Source organism: Nomascus leucogenys, chromosome 21 (genome assembly GCF_006542625.1).
Source record: "Nomascus leucogenys isolate Asia chromosome 21, Asia_NLE_v1, whole genome shotgun sequence".
NCBI lineage: Eukaryota > Metazoa > Chordata > Mammalia > Primates > Hylobatidae > Nomascus > Nomascus leucogenys.
Genome location: NC_044401.1, coordinates 28,643,112 through 28,658,865, shown reverse-complemented (window position 1 = coordinate 28,658,865; position 15,754 = coordinate 28,643,112). Strand labels below are relative to the sequence as shown.

The window sequence follows — 15,754 nt, the reverse complement described above, 5'->3', positions numbered from 1 at the left end:
TCTCCTTTTACATTATTTATAGTATCATACTTTAAAATATATGGAATTTTCACAAGGCTCATTTTCCAACAGGAGGTGACTATCCTGAGGTTTTCTAGGCAGTTTCATATGATCATCTTTCAGAATAATTTGGAGTACTAGAGTGCACATCTTGCAGGTCAAAGGCACAAATATTTTAAATGGAAATTTTGAAATAAAACAGTTGCTCTCTACTGATGAATTTTTATTATGTAATTCCTTACATTTTGTTGCTGTTCTGCTTTATAACAGGTGAATTTGGAGAGGTGTGCAGTGGTCGCTTAAAACTCCCTTCAAAAAAAGAGATTTCAGTGGCCATCAAGACCCTGAAAGTTGGCTACACAGAAAAGCAGAGGAGAGACTTCCTGGGAGAAGCAAGCATCATGGGACAGTTTGACCACCCCAATATCATTCGACTGGAAGGAGTTGTTACTAAAAGTAAGTAAAGTAGTCCTAAGACCTGTGTTTCCGTATGTTGAGCAAAGGTTGTTTAAACCCAACCCCAATCTTTTAAGAATTTTGACTTTTTTTTCATAAGTATCTCAGTTTTACCAAAAAGAAACATTTAGGAATAGCATGACTTCCTTTGACAATAGAGCAGGCCTTTAAATAGTATTCTATTGACAGTACTGTTTTAGAACTCAAAAAATTAAAAAAAAAATACTAGAAGCCACACATTAGACCATTTAAAGGTACGCTGATTAGCAGATGGTTAAGAAAAGACTTGTGGGGAACTCTCAGCTATGTAAGTAGCAAAGAAAAACAATGACTCAAGCTTGACAGGAACTCCCAGCTAGCTGCCTTTTCTTTTATTGTTCATCAGCTTTATTTAAGTTTCCAAATCTTTAACCTCCTCCCACCCCCTGCATCCCTGCCTTTAGGAAAATTTTGGGAGTCTAGGAAACGCTTCTGAGCTGTACAGACTGGGATCACAATAGACCCAAGGCCGTTTCTTGGTTCTCTGTGGATTTTAAATAGTTCTGATCTAGAAACCCAGGTGGATTCTTAACTGCTCTGGGGAAGCTCTGGCTCACAGCCCATGATAGAGATGTGAACTGATTTCCACAATGGTTTCTCCAGCAGGGCTCAAAAGGGATCCTGTGAGGCGGATCTGTGATTTTTGGCTCCAATCCCTATGTAAGTCTCTTGAGAATACTCTGGGACTTTTCTCCTCAAGATTTTGGAGCTCCGGATGTAGAATAAGCGAAATTGGCAGCAAACTCTTTAGAGTGAAAGACAACATATGGCGGGGAATTTGGCATCGTTTAGGAGATAATTCATTGGCACCACATTTACATACTCTATGGTTACCAACATTTTTCATAATGATATTTCTCTTTAACATTATATAGAGCATTTTCCAAATGGCACTAATACCTATTCTCACTTTAGCATGACAAAAAGGCATTTCCTTCCTCATGAGAGCATGGTTTAATTGAAATAGACTTTGATTTCCTTTTGAGTTTTCATATATAAAAAGTGGAATTAAGAATTTAACAATGTGGAATAGTTCAGCCACATATTGTAAGCCCATATTAATCCTTATAAGGCTTTTTGTTTGCCCATGTACTCTACAAAACCAGGCCATATTAATAGAAATATTTTCTGATAAAAAACATTTTTAAATTTTAAGTTAATAATTAATAAAAAAATGGGCATAAGTAGTAAGGATTGGGAAAATGTATGAATCCTTTGTTCTTTCTGAGCAAGGCTATACTGTTTTATGTCTGTACAGTTATAGTATCATGTCTCATTGGGATTTTAGTGTCATTTAGCCATTTAATGTTCTCCATTACATCTGCATCAAGTGGTTGCCTTTTAGCTCTTGAGCCTCCTGGGAAGAGAAAACTCCCTTGTCCTTATGAAGCCATTCTTCTAACTCTCAATTTTTACAAGTTTTTTGTTGTAAAGTATCTATTATGTGCCCACATTATACTATGACATTATTTCATTCTTACCACTACCCTGTGAGTTAGACAGGATAATTTCTCTTTTACATTTGAACAAACAGTAACTGTAAAGGGTAGTTAGCTTTTATAACTAGAAAGTACTAGAGGTAACACTGGGAACTTGTTCTGTTCATTTCACCCCTATCCCCAGCTCTGAACCCAAACAGGTTTCTACTTGTCTTTTCCTGTATTCTACTTATTCTTTTATATCATTACTTTAAAAATCTTCTCTAACATAGTGAGACATTCCGCAGTCTTCACAAATTTCTGGAACTATTAATAATCCCTAATATCTAAAACAAAATATAAACTCTCAAAGAGGGCAAAAACCCATGTTATTTGATGACAAGTGACTAAAATAAATCCTGGATCATAATAGATACTTAATTTGCCAATGTTGAAAAATAAAAAAAGTTATTGATGAAGGAAGGAAGGAAGGAAGAAAGGAAGGAAGGAAGGGAGGACACAACAATATCTTCTAACAATAGGTCTTTCTTTAGTATTTGATTCATTAAATTGAATACGCTTTTCAAAGGAGTACATTTAAATAACTACTTCTATCACCCAGAGAGTGACGAAAAAAAAAGTTTACTTTTTAGCTTGAATAAAATCATAAACTAACTTCTTCAATGTGTTATAATTAAGAAAAAAATGAGCTACAAGTCACTATCAAGCAAATATTAAGTTCTAATTTAAGCTTACTAATAAACTCTATTATTTTGTCAGTCATGAGTTGATTTTTTTGTTTTCAGTGTTATGAATTATGAAAGCTACTCATTATATTTTCCTGTTTCCTATAAATTCATTTACTGAATGATAAGCAACATTAAACTATAAATATTGTGGCAAATTTCCTTTAGATATAAAACCAAAACAATTAAATATAGATTATGGTAAACTGACAAATCTATGAAACAATCTCTAAGACAAAAAATGTAGAAAAATACACTAAAATGACCTTTAAAAATTGCAGGTATTATATATTAAACATCTTACTCAAGCCTGACTCTGTAACATTCTAATATGGATTACAACTGCCTTATTCTTAGGGTGAGACTTCTAAATTTGATATATCTCCCTGGTCAAATAAGCATGTAAGAAGCTGCCAAATCTGACTATATAAATCCCAGTCATCTCATATATTGTAAATATAATAGAGTAGTAGCCCTAGAATTAGATTTTGAACTCCTTGGTGGCATATTTATAAGCTCTTAGTCTGGCACCCGGTAACATCTGAGAGGAAATAGAAACTCCTTACAATAAAGTTGATATGTTGTATTTAACACACACAAACACACACAGACACACACACACACACACAGAGCAATTGTGTCTCCAAAAGAAGCTATTTATTCTACTGCTATTATTGTCTTTGTTTCCTGAGACTTCTAAAACAATCTACCTGCAGAGATCAGAAAGCACATCTATACGTGCACACATGCACACACACAGACAACTAGAGTGATGCACAGCTTATAATTTAATGAACAAAATAGTATTTTCAAAAGCAGGCATATCAGTATCTAGATTAATAAATTAATGATCAGAGTTCAAGTTCTGAAACAACCTTACTCCTCTGAGAACTCCTACAAATCAGACAATTCACGGATAATTCATTTCTTCACTTGTAACATAAAATTAAAAAGTACTACTTTACTATTTTCAGATATTAAAGATCAAATGAGATTACGTAAGAATGTATTAAGTGGCAAAGAACTGTGCAAATCTAAATTACTCCTCTGGTTGTTTGAGATTTTACCAATCAATTTGGGTGTATAGAAAAAAATTCTTGAAAATCATTCTTTTTTTGCTCAAAGATAAATCTGTTTATTATTGTTATTCAATTGTGTGCTTTGAAACACTAGGTCAAATACAATGTATCATTTTCAAATCATTTGAAGAAAACTTTTATTAAAGCTTTTTATTCAGTCATTATATTTTCATTTAGCCACAAACAATTTTAATGTTTTTGAGCCTGATGGTCTTAAACAGGAGAAGGTGAGAGAGTCTCTGATCTTCAAAGTAGCAGAAAGCGGGGGGCACAGGCTCTGCTCGCAACAAGGTACTAACATGTGTTATCAATTTTAGCTGAAGTTCAAAAGGATAAAACTTGTTCTTAGCAAATGTTTGATATTTCTGCCATCACACCATTAGTCAAATAATGTTCAGACTCCAAGAACACCCTCCATTGGCCACTTTTCACCTAGTGAAATAGAAGGAATTATATTGGATGAGATTAATGTATTTTGTCTTGCATTATTTTCAGGAAATTTAAAAAAATTATCGTGTAACTTAACTGTAACTTTGCATTATTGAGGAATGTCATGGGCAGAACGTTAAGATGATTTTCATAATTAGAACCTATCGATAGTGGTGTGAGTATCCACTTTCACCAAAGCTTAGTCATTGGCTTCCACTTGCCTATTTCCCTGCATGTACGGTAAGGGCGCATTTCTGGAATAAGAGGTCATCATTTAGTAACAATGCCAAATTCTAGTTATTTTCTGTTTGTTTCTCTCTAAAAATATTCTGAATTTATCTCAAGTGTACTACACTTCATTTCATCTTAAAAGACAATACATACGTTGTATTTACTTTACTAGTAATTTACAGAGATAGTTTGTTAGGATAACAAATTTTGGAAACTCTAATGACCCAAGTTTTATCATGCATTCATGGCTGCAAATTGTTAAAATGAGTTCAGAACATGTCTGTCTAAGTAACCACATCAGCAAAATTATAAAAATCACTGCTCGATATATTAGAAAAATATAAGAGGGGGAATGTTATTTTTACATATTTAAACAGCTTTTGTTGCTTCTTCATCACTGTCCACTTATGTCCCTTGGATGAACTGGCCATTTTGACTTATAAAAGAGTGTGGCATTGTGTATTTTTCTCATTTATATGGATAGGATGGTTTTCTGATATTTTTGAAAAATTAAGATCAACTTACAAAATTTGTTAGAGCATGATCTGCATGTGCCCAAAGACAGCATTTCTAGAGCACTAGTTTACATATACAGTAAATCTCCTAGAGAAAGAAGAAATATGGTGATGCACTAGTCTAGTAGCTGTCTGAGTAATTGTGGTCTTACCCAACCTTTGCAGAAAGGGAGAAAAAGTATCACCTCTAAATCCTGAGGCTAGTAATATCTTGATACCAAACTATACAGCTATTATCAGAATATATAATAACATTATTGTAATGCATAAACAAAAATTTAATAACGCTAGAATAATTGTGAAGCCATATCTGAAAGTGTATCAAAAAAGATACTACATCATTTCCCAAGTGTGGTTTATTCCAAGTATGAAAAGTTGGTTTTGTATTTAACAATTCTAAAAACTCATAACATTAATAGGTAATAAGAAAGTTCTATCTTAATAAATGCAAAAAATAAACTATTTTAATTGTAATTTTTTGTTAGCACATCATACATAGAAAATATGTATTCCTGATAAAGGTATGTAAACAGCCCACAAACAAATACAAACAAACCTATAAATGTCACATTTAATAGTAAAACTTTAAAAGCATTTCTTTTCAAGAAAAAACAAAAAACCTGTTATTATTATTACAATTCAATATTGTACAGGAAATCTTAAACCTTTTTTTTTTGACTTTTACAAATAAATCAGCTCATTTATTTGCATTATTTTGAGCACTCTGATAATGACAGTCTTCACTGATATTCTTGAAATCCTGTTTTTTGTTAAGTAAACTTTTCCAATTAGGCAAGCAAATAAATAAAAGTTAGAAAGCTTGGAAAGGAGAAAAAAACAAAACTTTTTATGAAATCAAACAACATATTCAGAGCATTATATACATTCATTCCACTTACTGTATGACTTACATTATTGTGCTTACTGCATGACTCAGCTGTAACTAGCATAAGAGACAGTAAATTAGTTGTTATCTTTGAAGATGTTAAATTTTGTTTCAAGTTAAGCATAAATATAAATGTTTTTCAAGCAGCCAAATGTAAAGCATTCTATGTGTTAGGATTGATAGAGTAGGGTTGGTTAAGGAAGTCTTGGAGAAAGTGTTTCTCATCCTGATTTTGAAGAGAGAGATTATCCCTAGCCAGTGTGAAATTATAGACCTAATTTGATCAATTGTAACTGGCACACTGGTAGGTGTTGGATTTAGAACTACAGACAAATGGGCTTGGTCTCTGCTCTCATTAACTCATAGACGCAATAGGGGTCATTTCCGCAGAATAATATCTTGATTAAAATGGAATTTGGAAGACGTTGCCTTATACTTTTATAATGATTTAATGAGAAACCCACAAAAAAAATACTCTAAGTCAGTTCAATATTTCATTTCAATATTTCAGCTCAATATTCATTACAATATTGTTATCAGTTAGGTATAATATGTGAAATACATTTTTTATTCTCATCAAAGTTGATTCAAATCTTCTTTCCTGGAAATAGGCAAATTTTGTCAATTTTTTTCAACTTTCCATCTCCCGTTTGTGTTTTTTTTTTTTTTTTTCCTTCCATCCTGACACTGATTATATAGATTGCTAGGGGGTAAGGTCAAAGGTTTTCGTTTTATAATATACCCTCATTAGAGTGTGTTTAATCCTTTTGAAAATAAGAGGTAGAGTGTTAGACCCAATTACTGTTGTTAATAGGGAGTTAATAGCATTTCCATTTGAAATTATTAAATGTAAACATTTCATAATGTTTCAATATCTGATAAACAGTTTATGTTTGAATGAAGATATTTTAATCTAAAAAACAAAGTTTGTTAGAAAATTTCAAAGAAAAAATCTTTATGACTGACTATATATGTATATATATATGCGTATGTATATGTTTATATTTCACATTATTCTACTGTTTATAAGAAATGTGATTGAGAAGGTTGTGTTACAATAGCTGGTGCTGAATCTGGAATTCTTAGACATTTTGAATCACATTTCTTCTGTCATCAAGCAGCTATTCAATGATTAGTAATAGCTCCGAGCCACTGGGGATAGTTGGGAAAAGGAACTGATTATAACAGACTGATTTACTTCCCTTTACTCTACAATTGTGAAAGATCACCATTTTATCTAAACTCATGAATCAACTTGAGAACAAAAGCAAAACTCCACTGCAAATTTTGTTTTGCTCATTTTTGATGGTTTCATTTCAGCAAGTCATAGAACAGCACTTTCACTGAGTTTAGTATGTGTTTTGGGGTTTCTGAGAGCAGCAAATAATACAGGCTTTGTCTTGAGGTAGCTGATCATGTCATTTTTAAATCAAAGTACACCTGGAAGAGCATGCAAACTTGAGTATGAATACATGGCATAATGCACAGATGAGCTGGCAGTTTGTAAATAATTTCCCACCACATTTAATGCATGTTGGAACTAGTTCTCGCCACTACACAAGTCTCTTTTTCTTTAACCCTATTTATCATCATCAAAATCACAAGGGAAACTCTAAGTCAAGATACTGTTTTCCAAGGTAGAATATTTGTGATTCTGTTTACTCTTTGTACATTTGGCTTGCAGAATCTTTGAACGTAATGCAAAGCACATTTTCAGACTTGCCCATCTTAACTGATGTGTTTACACATACCTGAATTATAGAGTTAAATGCAAGCTGATCTGATTTCTGAATGGTCATGGGGCTTTGACTTAATTGACTGGTTTGATTTTTCAGCTACTTTTATTTCCCTTCCCAAACATTCCACTAGACATGCTAATGAGAAACGAAATGATCATAAGGCTGGGAGCCAGAAGGAAAGGAGTGATAAGTCAAAGTCTGAGTAGTGTAAAAATGCAGTAACTGGCCAATGATATTGAGAGTTGGCGGTGTGAGGCCAAATATCTGTGACTGCATTTGAAATGTGCATTGAATTTTGGTAACATATCATTCCTCCCAGCACTGTATGAAGGCGGAAAGACAGAAACTGATGATGATTTATAGAAAGTACACATATGCAGGATTTTATTCGTTCATTCATTTCATTTCAGGCCAGGCATCTAGAATCAAACGGTCTTTAGGGATCTGATACTAATTCAGGAGAGATCTAAGTTTCCAAGGAAATGGTGAATCTTCCCTTTCTTTCTGAATATTTTTTAATCAAAGTTTAGTTGGAATTTTGATAAAGCAAGTTCTGGGGGCTCAAGGTTTTGACTGAAGCAATTTTTCAGATATTACTACATTAACTAGATAGATGTTATATGGTGCCTTTAAAACATAAATCAGTGTCTTAATGGAAAATAGATCAATGTATCAAGTGGTTGTAATGCGTATAAAAATTATCTCAGAAACTATATAATTTAAATAGATTTTTCCTTAATAAATAAGACATAATTCCTGGAATATATTCAAATTACTCAATGTAAAAGTATAACCTTCATGACGCTAACTCATAATTTACATTTTGTATAAATTAAGAGTTTTTTACATATGAAAGGAAAAAATCAAGAAAAGGAAGGTATTTTCTAGCATCAGAATGGCAAACTAACCTCATGATAAATAAGACACATATGAGGAAAAATTAAAATTGTGTTATACAGTTAGGTGTACATTAATGTTTGTTTAAAATCTGTTATTTGCTCATGAGTTTTCAGCAGTACTCAAGACTCAACTCAGGTCTTCTGGACTTGGAAAAGGTGTGATTTTTCTTCCTGTAAAATGCTGGACTTATAACTAAAATAGTATTATAACAATAATAAAGTAAGGCAATTACAGTGTGGTAATATGTATAGGTTTTGAAATTAGAGACAGTCGTGTTTAAAATTTTCTTGACTACTATCTAATTGTATTACCTGAACAATTTGCTTAAACCTACAATGTTTTCTGGGTAGGAATCAGTAAAATGGAAATAATGCATATTGCTAAAGCATAAGTAAGCTGTGAGGATTAAGTGATATAACAAATGTCAAGTACCTAATGCAATGTTACATAATCCTAATCATGAAAAAAAATTACCAGTATTTCCTTTATATCAAAGCATCCTTTTTTTGGTATTTTTCTTTTTAAAATGTTAGTTTTACATAATCTTCTTAATTGTTATCATAATGTATATAGAATTATATTTTCAGCTTTGCATAGTATTATGCTCTAACAATTGTCTAAAGTGCTTAAGTCTTCAGGTCATCATTTTAATTTAAAATCATCCATAGCTTTAACATGCAATAATTGACTAAATCATTATCTGTAGTGGAACATTTGTTATATTCATAGCTCCATGTATCCAGTGTACTTAGCACCTTTGTGTCTGATGCTTTTTCATATGTTACATTTTCCCTCATTATCGGTTTCGGAAAGTGACAGCATAGTATGTACAGGTTGCAACTTTTAGCTTTATAACTTTTTAGATGTATGATGCCCAGCAAGTTAATTAACCTCTGTGTCTCAGTTTTCTCATGTGTAAAATGGAAATAATAATACTTAATATGTTAATATATAAATTAATTACACCAGCATCATGCTCACAATAAGTACTATTTAAATACATTAAAATGCTGGGTTAAATGTTTCATGGTATTTTAGGCTACATATTCTACATATTTGCAAAATGGATAAGTTATTGCCAATAGCAATTTTAATTTCAGTTTTATTTTCCATTTAAACATAGCATTTATTTCATAGTTTTTAAGTGTTAATCAAATATTGTAAATAATTATAATTATTATTCTGAATTGTTTTGTAGAACTCATGTGTAGAATCCATAAAGGCAGAAATGTTGATCTACCTGCTCCCCACTAAGTGGCACAAAAGAGTATACCTAGCACAGTGACCTACACATATATATGTGTGTGCATATAGCACATATAAATGCCCACAGAAAGAATAAATAAATGTTAAATTCCTAACTTTATCTTGGGCTTGGAGGCAGAAATATTTGGTGTTGATGATTAGTGAGAATTTAATTAAAGAGAGGAAAGGGGCATATTTTTTGTTTACTTGAAAGGCCTGTCAAACCAATTTAGATACTATTGGTCATGCGCCTTTGTTCTGGAAACCAATCTTCTCCAATTTTTGTGGTTTTTAAAGTTTTATTTTCTAATGAAACCTAGGGCTTTTTATTGCAACTTTTAAAAAATTAGAAGACAGGCAAAGTTCTTACATCTCTATAATCATCAGGTATATCCAACTATATTATATAGGTTCATTGTATAATACTTGTTGAACTGTACTGATTAACTGTTATTTATTATTTACTGTATATCTAGGTAAGCCAGTTATGATTGTCACAGAATACATGGAGAATGGTTCCTTGGATAGTTTCTTACGTGTAAGTAAGATGCACACACATACATGTATATGAATAAATTGCTGAAAACATTAGAGACACCCTCCAACATTGTGCCAAGCAGTTCAGTAATCTAAGTTTAAAGTAAAACTGAAATCTTCTGAGGCTAAATAGACAGAGGAGGGCTGTAAAATTGCATCTTTTTTTGCAGCATTCAAATGTTAATGGTTTATATTTTTAAAACAAATTTGTGAATTCTTCTTCAAAAGACTCTTTTTATACTGCCAAGATTCACACTCGTTAAATAAAAATAAAAAAGAATCCTAAAGCAAGTAATAAAACCCACTGATGTAAGACGCAAAGTCTCTTTTTAAAGTAATCTCAGTCTGATATAATTATTTAATCACAGTCTGATATAAGACAGACCATCTACTTTCCAAATAGTGCTGTCTACTCAGAAAATAAGCCTGTGCTATAATGCTAAAGTATATATAGTTTTAATTTAGATATATCATTTTGGTGTTAGATATGTACATTAATTTTTTAGATTGAGAAGCTTTATACATTTATCTATCATCTATCTATCTATCTATCTATCTATCTATCTATCTATCTAATTTTTTGAGATTGAGTTTTACTCTTGTTGCCCAGGCTGGAGTGCAATGGTGCGATCTTGGCTCACTGCAATCTCTGCCTACTGGGTTCAAGTGATTCTCCTGCCTCAGCCTTCCAAATAGCAGGGATTACAGGTGCCCACCACACGCCTGGCTAGTTTTTGTATTTTTAGTACATGTGGGGTTTCACCATGTTGGCCAGGCTGGTTTAGAACTCCTGACCTCAGGTGATCCGCCCTCCTCAGCCTCCCAAAGTGCTAGGATTACAGGCGTGAGCCACTGCACCCAGCCATATTTTGACATACTATATTTCACCATAAGAAAGTGAATATATTAAATTTACATCTATTTCAACAAATGTCATGTTCAACAATTTCATGAAGTTCAAGACAATACCAGTTACCAGTCATTGCAGGAGATAAGAAAAGACATAGGCCTTTGTCCTCAAGGTGCTTTTGGTGCTATATAAATTGAGATGGGCAGATGACAGAAAGATAGATAAATAGATAGAGAAAATGTGTAGTATCATTCATAATCATGGAGGAAAATTTTAAATTTTCTAAGAATGAGAAAGGATATGCTTTATATTAAAATCCATTAGCCAAATAAAAATTTTAATAGCAATTATTTTCACAATCATTATTTCAAAAATAAACATTTCGAAAATCAGGTGAGTTAAAATATTATGATAAATATTCTTTCAAAATTATTGTTTGTAATTAAACATGGAATTTTATATTAATACATTATCTATACATTTTAAACCTTATGTTTCTATTTTAATCCAAGATTAAATTAGATTGGAAACTGGATTATGTGATTTAGTTTCATATTGCTTTCTATTTTGTGACCTACAACTCAGAGGTGGGTAGAAAAACAAATATCCAATAAATATTTTTGACTAATTATGAACTAATTATTTATGATAATGTTTAAAAATGTGGCATCCACCTTATTTGAAACAATTCATAAAATATCAGGAAACAGAGAAGGGGAAATGAAAATTCAATCAAACAAATTAATATCAACCTAAACTAGCCACAAGATTCATTTCATTTTTTTGTTCTTAACCTTAAAGAGTCTGAGGAGGAGTTACTTTTTTTGTCACATAAGGACCAGGAAAGTCCTTGCTTTTAAACGGAAGTCAAAGAACGTTAAGATACTTCCTGTTACAAAGTATTTGATAACACAGCCACTGTGTTATTTTGTTTCAGCCTCGTATCCATTTGCCACGTATCTTTGTCTTGAGTGCTTAGGACTAAAGTGTGTATAGTCAGTCTTGTTACAAAATTCAATATGTGAGATTTTAACCCATAAAGATGTATCTTTAAGAAATAGGAACATATCTTAATTGTACATTTGAAATGCTTCCCAGAAACACGATGCCCAGTTTACTGTCATTCAGCTAGTGGGGATGCTTCGAGGGATAGCATCTGGCATGAAGTACCTGTCAGATATGGGCTATGTTCACCGAGACCTCGCTGCTCGGAACATCTTGATCAACAGTAACTTGGTGTGTAAGGTTTCTGATTTTGGACTTTCGCGTGTCCTAGAGGATGACCCAGAAGCTGCTTATACAACAAGAGTGAGTAACTCAGATTTTCTCCTTTTTTATCACTGTTTTCCAACTTGTATCATGTTGATTTGTAAATAAGTGGAAATCATGACCCAAAATGTGTTGTCAATTATGCTTTCCACAAAAGAAAACATATCTTAAAATTAAAATATTATTATTTATTCTGGGTAAATAGATGGTCACTGTTTAACATTTAATGATTTTAATTCTGAAATTCTATACCTCAGTTTAATGTTCCCCGCCAAAAGCAGCAAGATTCTCACATTCCTCAAATCTCGACATTTGTAAATGTACCCATCTTTTCACCATGGTTGAGTCACCCTGAGCTAGCAGATTGGATAAATTCTAAGGACCTTATCCTAGTACATATCATTTTAAAACACTTTGAAATCAATGTTTTAATAAGCAGCACCTATTTATATTGTAAAAATGTCAAAACAGACCTATAAAGAAAAGTTGTCCATAATTGTGCCATAAATATGCTATAAATCTTATAATTGTAACAGAAAACTTTTATAAGATTGTGAGTCAATTCTTCCAAATTTTTCTTGATACTCATATATACAAACATGTTCATGAATATATTATTTAAATATAATTATTCATAATACAATTGTATGCTATTTCTCTCCTTACCAATACACTTCTTGAATATATTTCATTGTCAATAAATAATCTTTACATTTTTATGTTTAGTAGGTTGCTGTATTCTCTATTGTTGTATCTTTTTTAAAGCAAACCCTAATTAGTGAGCAAATTATTATTATATTTAATTTTTCCATATTTTATGCAAATGTATGTGATCTTTCTGCATTCAAAATTGTTATGAGCCTCATGATTTTCTAATGATACATTCCTAAAAATGAATGTTTTGTGTCAAAGATTACGTGAATATTTTAAAAGCACACTTGACTACACTCCTGATAAAAGTAGGTATTATCATTAATTTTACTATTATCATTTAGGGTAAATTGAATGTATATATTGTAATTTGCATCCATTTAATTCAAAATGTATTTGAATTTTTTGTGAGCTTTTCTGTTGTTGTTTTGTTTTGTGTTTGTTTTTTGTTTTTTAGACAGGGTCTCACTCTGTCACCCAGGCTGGAGTGCAGTGGCACAATTATGACTCATTGTAGCAGTCTCAAACTCCTGGCCTCAAGTGATTCTCCCAGGCTCAAGTGATCCTCTCTCCTCAGCCTGCTGAGTAGCTGGGATTACAGGCATGGACCACCAGCCCCAGCTAATTTTTAAGTTTTTCTTTAAAGAAAATTATTTCCATGACAGAAATTTAGAAAATATAGATAAACAACAAGTAAATGTCTAATAATCATTACTATTAATACTATACAAACATAATTATTAGCATTTTAAATTTACCCTTTCGATTTTTTAAATAAATTTTCACAAATAAATAACTCCTCTTTTGGCATAAAGTTACAAAAATGGGATTATACTGTATATACTGATATATAAAATGATTTCAACGTACCAATAAGTTCAGCACTTTATTTATATGTAAATCAATGCCATTTTGTTATTTGCCTTGTTTTAACTTAAAAATATAAAATACTTAAGTTTCCAGATGATTAAATATTTTTACAATATTTAATAATGTCTAATACTTTATTCATGTACATAATTTAATTAAAGAAAGCACTATTAACTGGGCAGAATTACAATATTTCATATTATGAATGATACTTTGATGTCATGATATCTATTTTATGTCTGTCCATGATTATCTCCTTGGGATACTTCTATAGAATTAACATTACAGGATCAGAACGTGTACGAATAGGTGAGAATTTTTGGCATATGTATTGCCCAATTGTCTTTGCTGTAGTTTGTTATCAATTTTCTGTCCTAATGGCAGTATCTTTCTCCATAATCTCATCAGCCAAGAGAATGGGTGCTTCCAAAGATGGTAGTCTTCTGCCATTTTCTTATTATCTAATTTTACAAATTTATTCCTGATTAAGAAAAAAAAGCTCATCCTATTTGCAAATCACTGGAGAGCTCCAATAATCAAAATTGTCACATGGCATGCATATCATGCTATAATAAAGAACCTACTATGCCAAATAGCATTTCATCCACAAGTAAAGCCACAATAATAGAACCATTGAATAATAATGGCACAATGCTGTTGGGATATTTCTAGATGCATTGATATAGGAGCTAGGACTCTCCCAATGACTTTTAATAATAAACCCTTTTTGTTTTTCCAATTTTCAAATATACTCTGTAGTGCATTTACTTTGTTCATGAATCTAAATTTTTTTAAAAATCTGAATATTTTTAAAAAAGTCCTTAGACACTTAAAATGTGTCCTACATAAAAATGTTGTTCTTAACAAATACAATTCAAATGGATAAGAGCATGACAAATTAAGAGAAATTTTGTATCTTGTAGCCAGTTGAATTAAATTTACAAGTGACTACAATTATATAGCTCTGAACACGATGAAATTGCAAAGCACGGGATAAATACCTCAACAGTGCTGTTTAGTTCTCCTTCTCTGATCACCAGAAAAATTAGTCAGCCAATGTGTCTGCAACAAAGCATCATTTTAATAACTGAACTATCAATTCAGTAGACACTATATGCAACAAGTGATACTTATTGTCTTGAGGAACGTATATCATTCTACTCACTTCTAATCTTTTTCTAAGGCTATCCTTCTTAACCTATCATGACATAAGTACTTCTAACAGTCCATGAAAAGTATCATGCTTACTTATATTGTCCTTGTTACACCAATCATATTATACAAGAAAAATACTTTTAGGTTAAATAAAAACTATCTGATAAAAAATTATTTGAAATGTTAAATTTCTGGTTATTCAGTCAGGTTCTAATTTCTATGCCACATTAAATTATTTATTTATTTATTTATTTATTTATTTATTTATTTATTTTTGAGACAGAGCCTCACTGTGTCTCCAAGGCTGGAGTGCAGTGGCGCAGTCTCGGTTCACTGCAACTTCCATCTCCCAGATTCAAGCAACTCTTATGCCTCAGCCTCACAAGTAGTTTGGATAACAGGGGCTTGCCACCATGCCTGGCTAATTTTTGTATTTTTGGTAGAGAGGGGGTTATTCCATGTTGGCCAGCCTAGTCTCAAACTCCTGATCCCAGGTGATCCACCTGCCTCAGTCTCCCAAAGTGCTGAGATTACAGGCGTGTGCCACTGTGCCCGGCCCCATATTAAATTATTATGTGAGAGCATCTCTGTCCCCATAAGTAGGCTTGATTGCCAGGATACTCAAAAGAATAGTTTCTCTGCAGGAACTGGAAACATTTGTCCAACTTTAGATGATTCATACTCTGGAGAACACAGGGGGTTAACTCTAAATGTTTCATTTACACTGATTGTTGCTTTG

The 15,754-nt window shown here is 32.1% G+C and overlaps 1 protein-coding gene across 3 annotated transcripts in view; it reads left to right on the top strand.

The window, feature by feature from the left end:
* EPHA3 (EPH receptor A3) overlaps positions 1-15,754 on the top strand; it is a 372,702-nt gene that overhangs the window by 315,509 nt on the left and 41,439 nt on the right. For all 3 annotated transcript variants that reach the window (XM_003255127.2, XM_012497854.2, XM_012497853.2), the window contains exons 11-13: positions 271-456; positions 10,160-10,221; positions 12,169-12,378. In XM_003255127.2, coding sequence (XP_003255175.1) covers positions 271-456; positions 10,160-10,221; positions 12,169-12,378 — 458 coding nt within the window. The remainder of the gene's footprint in view (positions 1-270; positions 457-10,159; positions 10,222-12,168; positions 12,379-15,754) is intronic.